Source organism: Giraffa tippelskirchi, chromosome 4 (assembly GCF_054371585.1).
Source record: "Giraffa tippelskirchi isolate mGirTip1 chromosome 4, T2T-mGirTip1v1.2.pri, whole genome shotgun sequence".
In the NCBI taxonomy this organism is placed as follows: Eukaryota; Metazoa; Chordata; class Mammalia; order Artiodactyla; family Giraffidae; genus Giraffa; species Giraffa tippelskirchi.
In genome coordinates, this window is record NC_137278.1 from 55,951,408 (window position 1) to 55,957,929 (window position 6,522).

General features: G+C 47.3%; 1 protein-coding gene across 1 annotated transcript in view; it reads right to left on the reverse strand.

Annotated features, from left to right (window-relative positions):
- The window catches only part of EIF2AK3 (eukaryotic translation initiation factor 2 alpha kinase 3), an 82,988-nt gene extending 76,734 nt beyond the window's left edge, over window positions 1-6,254 (reverse strand). Inside the window, exon 1 of the mRNA XM_081592939.1 lies at window positions 5,765-6,254. Within this exon, the coding sequence (XP_081449065.1) occupies window positions 5,765-6,075 (311 nt within the window). The 5' untranslated portion in view covers window positions 6,076-6,254. The remainder of the gene's footprint in view (window positions 1-5,764) is intronic.
- Between the last annotated feature and the right edge of the window lie 268 nt (window positions 6,255-6,522).

A 6,522-nucleotide genomic window follows, 5' to 3' on the forward strand; every position in this document is an offset into this window, starting at 1 on the left:
ACTAGTGCTTTACAACTTCCAAGGTTGCCAGATGTCAATCTGAGGATGCTCAACCTGTCACAAGAATGCCAAATGACATCTTGCAGTTTGCTTTTTGTGCTGAAGTCAGAAAACTGGTAACTCATCATTTAATGCCAACGTGCATGCACAAAACCGAACAGTGAGGCGAGATTTTGACTTTCTTCCCAACACTCGGCAATGACCGTCTCATTTAAATTTCAACTAAATGTAATGTTTAACAGAAGAACCGCTGACAACAAGACTGCTACAAGAAAAACAAGTTCATTTTAGCTACTTTTTGAAGGGAAAAAAAATAGTTTATTCACTCATTTACATGCCTGAGATGCAGAGTAAGCATTTAGATTGAAAATTCCATCAAGAGAAAAAAAAAAAAATGAGCAAGTTGCATTCTGCTTCTTGGGAGACAAAAGACAACCTGTGAAAAAAAAGATCTCAATTTCCCACCTCCTACTTTTAAAAAGTTTTGCAAAGACTATGGCTCTTCACAGTTATCTGCAATAAATGCTTGGTTAATCCAAATTTGCTCCCCTAATCTTCCTTCTTTAAATACACAGGATATTGGTTTATTATTATAGAACTGATATTCTCTCTTTTTTTTCTTTCACTTTTTTCTGTGGCGCACTTAAAAAAAGTCTTTTACAAACTACATATTTATCTCTTGCTGATTCTACCAATTTACTTACTCAAGGTTTCTCAAACTTTCCATACTATCTTAAGCTACTAGGCAGACTCCTAAACCCCAGCCCATCTTATCCTCACCAATTCTGTTTGCCAAAGATCTCTTATTCTCTGGCCAGCGAAACTCCTCTCTTTTCACTCTTTTTCTTTCTGAGAAAGAAGTAGTTCTGCTCGCCAACTATCTTCGCCTCCTCTCCTATTCCTTTCTTTTCCAACCTGTCTATATAAGCTCCCACTCTCTGAATGTATAAAGAAGATCAGCGATCCCAACAAGTTTAACAATGAGGGACTGAGGAAGTGGGGCCAAAAAGGATGAATCTTTTCTTTGGGGGGTGGGGGAGCAGGGAGCCGTGTAGCGTGGCTTAAAGGATCTTAATTCCCCAACCAGGAACTGAACCTATGCCCCCAGCAATGGAAGCTCAGAGTCCTAACCACTGAACCACTAGGGAATTCCCAAAAAGGATGAATCTTTAACCCCTTCTTTAAGTATGCTTGCTTGCTAAGTCACTTCAGTCGTCCAATTCTTTGCAACTCTATGGACTGTAGCCTGCGAGGCTCCTCTGTCCATGGGATTTTCCAGGCAAGAATACAAGAGTGGGTTGTCATCCTTGACCCAGGGATTGAACCCTCTCTTACATCCACCTTCATTGGCAGGCAGGATATTTACCACTACCTTCATCTTCTCGGTCCTCACCCTATGCCTCCTGTACAACCTGGCCAGCTGTACCTGTCTCCTTTGCCGGCTTATCTCTCCAAACCATAAAGGGCATTTCCTGAAGGTTTTATCACAAGTTTCTCTTTGCACAGTTTCAACCATTTACCCTGACATCTCTCCACCTGCAGGCCCTCAGTTTTCTACTTAATCTCTCCCTCTAGACGTCCTGCCAGCACTGCCAAGTTACCATGTCCAACACCAACCCAGTTACCTTTTCCTCTCTGTTCCCCTTAACCTTTCCACTTTCCACCTGTGCTCTACTTCCTAGCCATCCCATCTGCATCTTCAGCCGGCGGTGCCAAGAGAGGAGGAATCAATTTATTTGCCAAGAACCAAGGTTCCACCTGTGATCTCTCAACTCTACCCCCTCTGTTCTCTATCCACTGGACAGTGGACCTCTCATGGGCACTGCTTATAACATGCTCCTTTTGGTTTCCACACCTCAAGTTTTTTTACTGTACACAGTAATGCCGGAGAAATAGTCCCTAAGCACAAACTTAGATCAGGCCTGGCATTTGAGATACTCTACACTTCTCAAACTGTAGTGTGTGGGGGACTTTTCTGATGGTTTAGTGGTTAAGACTCCTCACTTTCATTGCAGGGGGCACGGGTTTGATCCCTGGTTGGGGAACTAAGGGAGCTTCCCAGGTAGCGCTAGCGGTAAAGAACCCACCTACCAATGCAGGTAGATGTAACAACACAGGTTCGATCCCTGGATTGGGAAGATACCCTGGAGGAGGAAATGGCAACTCCCTCCAGTATTCTGGCCTGGAGAATCCCATGGACAGAGGAGCCTGGCAGGCTACGGTACATAGGGTCACAGAGTCAGACATGACTGAAGTGACTCAGCATGCACCCATTCAGGGAACTAAGATCCTATATGCCAAGGGGTGCAGCCAAAAACAAACAAACTATAGTGTGCATGTGAATTGCATGCTGATCTTGTTAAAATGCAGATACTCATTCAGTGGGTCTGTGCGGTGCCTGATTCTGGATTTCTAACATTTCCAGGTGATGATGATGTTACTAGCATATGGCTGTATATATACAATAGGGCTGCAACCTATTTTTCTAGCCTTATCTTCTACTGCTCCCCGCCCAGCACATATGTATGTATGTCTGTAACTCTTTCGTACCTACAGGTCACTCACATGCACACATACACACAGATGCATACAAAAAAATAATGGGGGTGTGTGTATGCACTCAGTCATGTCCGGCTCTTTGGAGCCCTGTGGACTGCAGCCTATCAGGCTTCTCTGTCCGTGGAATTTTCCAGGCAAAACTACTGGAGTGGGTTGCCATGCCCTCCCTCCAGGGGATCTTCCGGACCCAGGGATCAAACCTGAGTCTCTTGCATCTCCTGCACTGGCAGGCAGATTCTTTACCACTAGCACCACCTGGGAAGCCTTCCCTAAACACACAGCTTCTGTGCCCCTCGCTGTTTCCTCAAATCCAGGCTCTGCTCACCACATTTCTACCCACTTTTGAGGAAGCAACTCATTCTGTCAGAGTATTTTCTTGTCTTCTTTCCTACGTCACCCCAGTACCACTCACTGAACACCACAAGAAACATGGGACACTGATAGCACTTAATTTGCATGGCTTCTGCCCTGTAATGTCATTACGGGTCATCTTTTTAATCCTCATTGCTGGACTGCACCTCTTGCTGCAGGACAGGGGCTATCTGGCTAAACTTTGTAACCCCCAGGCATCGTGGGGGGGCCTTTTAAGCATCAATAAACACCTGCTCCAGTGGATCTGTATTTTAAGAAAAATGAAACATACTACTCTACTTCATGTAACTCACTTTGGGCAAGTGCTTCAGAAGTTTAAGATAAATAAAAACATTCCTTCTGGATAGCTAATTCATTAGCAAAACCTCTGAAAACTCTGTCAAATGTTTGGCATTTTAAAATCATCTACATATAAACATTCAAAGGGTGTTTCTAAAATTTTAGTACTTCCCAGGTGATGCAAGCGGTAAAGAACCCACCTGCCAAGGTGGGTTCAATCACTGGTTGGGGAAGATTCCCTGGAGGAGGGCATGGCAACCCACTCCAATATTCTAGCCTGGAGAATGCCATGGACAGAGGAGCCTGTCGAGCTACGGTCCACAGGGTCACAAAGAGTTGGACACAACTGAAGTGACTTAGCACCCTCACCCAGGCATTTAGATCAAAGCTTTGATATTTAACTGAAAAATAAACCTAATTTGTCATAATCTAGTCATTACTACTTTCTTCAACTTAAGTCTGAATTTGGCAATAAGGAGTTCATGATCTGAGCCACAGTCCACTCCCGGTCTTGTTTTTGCTGACTGTATAGAGCTTCTCCATCTTTGGCTGCAAAGAATATAATCAATCTGATTTCGGCGTTGACCATCTGGTGATGTCCATGTGTAGAGTCTTCTCCTGTGTTGCTGGAAGAGGGTGTTTGCTATGACCAGTGCCCTTTGCCCTGCTTCATTCTGTACTCCAAGGCCAAATTTGCCTGTTACGCCAGGTGTTTCCTGACTTCCTACTTTTGCATTCCAGTCCCCTATAATGAAAAGGACATCTTTTTTGGGTGTTAGTTCTAAAAGGTCTTGTAGGTCTTCATAGAACTGTTCAAGTTCAGCTTCTTCAGCGTTACCGGTCGGGGCATAGACTTGGATTACCGTGATATCGAATGGTTTGCCTTGGAAACGAACAGAGATCATTCTGTCGTTTTTGAGATTGCATCCAAGTACTGCATTTTGGACTCTTTTGTTGACCATGATGGCTACACCATTTCTTCTAACGGATTCCTGCCCACAGTAGTAGATATAATGGTCATCTGAGTTAAATTCACCCATTCCAGTCCATCTTACTTCGCTGATTCCTAGAATGTCGATGTTCACTCTTGCCTTACTTTGCCAACAAAGGTCCGTCTAGTCAAGGCTATGGTTTTTCCAGTGGTAATGTATGGATGTGAGAGTTGGATAGTGAAGAAAGCTGAGCGCCGAAGAATTGATGCTTTTGAACTGTGGTGTTGAAGACTCTTGAAAGTCCCTTGGACTGCAAGAAGATCCAACCAGTCTATTCTAAAGGAGATCAGTCCTGGGTGTTCATTGGAAGGACTGATGTTGAAGCTGAAATTCCAATACTTTGGCCACCTGATGTGAAGAGTTGACTCATTGGAAAAGACCCTAATGCTGGGAAGGATTGGGGGCGGGAGGAGAAGGGGACGACAGAGGATGAGATGGTTGGATGGCATCACTGACTCGATAGACATGGGTTTGGGTAGACTCTGGGAGTTGGTGATGGACAGGGAGGCCTGGCGTGCTGCAATTCATGGGTTCACAAAGAGTCGGACACGACTGAGCGACTGAACTGAGTCATTACTACATTTAAACTTAAAATAGTTTCTAATCCAGTAACTCTCTCTGGTTTAATTTACCTAATGTTCCTGTTATCATTCCATCCATTAAATGGGATCTCACTTTCTCCTCGAGTATGCTAAGGTTAGTCATCTGAGAAATAATTTACCATTAAAATGCCTCACATGTGTGCCCAGCCATAAAAAGTGCTTTAAAACATGTATCTTGAAGAAACGTTTTTAAGGAGATGAAACAACTCGAACAAAACAGCCCTATATTAAATATTTCTATACTAAACCCTCTAAATATCAAAGAACTGCTGAAATTCAAACAAACAAAACCATAGCTTCTAAACTTCAGTGCGTTCAAGAATTGTCTGCAGTGCGTATTAAATGTGCAGATTCCAGTTTCTTACCCTGAGGAAGTCTAATCCAGTCAATCTGGAATGGGACTTAGAAAACCGTACAGTCAACCAGCATCCCCGGGCGGTTCTGATGCAGGTGTTCCACAGATCTCAATTAGAGAAATACTGACCTCAACCCTGGTGCGTGGACACTACAGGGATGTATTTAAAGAAACATGTTGAAATCTCTTTGTGAAGTTCTTTCCCCAAACAGCTGTCACACTAGCACAGACATAAGGTAATTCATTAAAGACAAAAACAAAAACAAGATGGGAGGGGGCTGTAAGTTGCTTGGGGTACGAGTAAAGCTCGAAAGCAATGAAAGAAAGAAAGGAACGTTTGTTTTCCACTTTGCACTCTGTTCTCCGAGCATCCTCCAGGTACCTTCGAGGATGCTGCTCGCACCAGGGAACTACAACTGGGCGCCAGGGAGCAGAGTGAGGCCCTTCTCTGGTCCGGGTGATGCGCAGGCGGCCCTGCTCTCTCCCCCAGGTCACCAGCGGTCCTCTGCCAGCTAGAGGTCGCGGCGGATGGGGGACTGCAGCTCCCGGATCCTCCGCGGCGCACGCGCATAAACAAGTCGCCTCCAGGGGTCAGCGCCCCTTACCTGCCGCACGGCCGAATATCGGGCTCCTCTTCCGGCTCCGGCTCCGGCTCCAGCGGCTCCTGCTCGCCTGCAGCCGCCGGCAGCGCCTCGGAGTCCTCCACCGTCACTTCGGCCGCAATCACGGCGCCCGCCGCCGGCACCCGCGCAGCCGAGGTGGGAGCCGCGGCGGCTCCCAGGCCGAACGCCGCCTCTGCTGTCGGTGCGAGGAGGTCAGAGGTGCGCCGCGCGGCCACTGTCCCCGCCACGAGCCCCAGCAGCAGCGGCAGTAGCAGCGCCCGTGCCAGCGACCCCAGGCTGGTGGCGCGCTCCATCAGCGGCCCGCCCCGCGAGCCGGCATGGAGATGTAGCCGCCGGCGCCCGCCTCTCCCGCAGATCAGAATCCCCGACCAAGGCGAGGACGCGCTGTGGACTCCGCCGCCGCCTAGACGGTCAGGAAGTCCAGCAGCTTTCCCTCGGCCACGTCTTAGCCCGGCCTCCGCCAGCGCCACCTGAGTGACAGCCTCCCTCGGACATCGCCCATTGAGCGATCTTTCCGCGCATCTGCTCGCTCATTGGCTGCAGACTCTGCCACTCTGGGCACCGACGCTAGTTTTGTTGGAGCAGGTGGGCTCTCCCAGGTTGTCAACAGCAAAGCTGCCAATCAAATTGTATTGTCTTTAGCCCGAGGCCCGCCCTCTTCCGGTCGCGCTTACCAATGAGAAACGCCCCTCTAGGCAGTTTTTTATCTGATTGGTTGATTTGGCAATACCCAGAACACC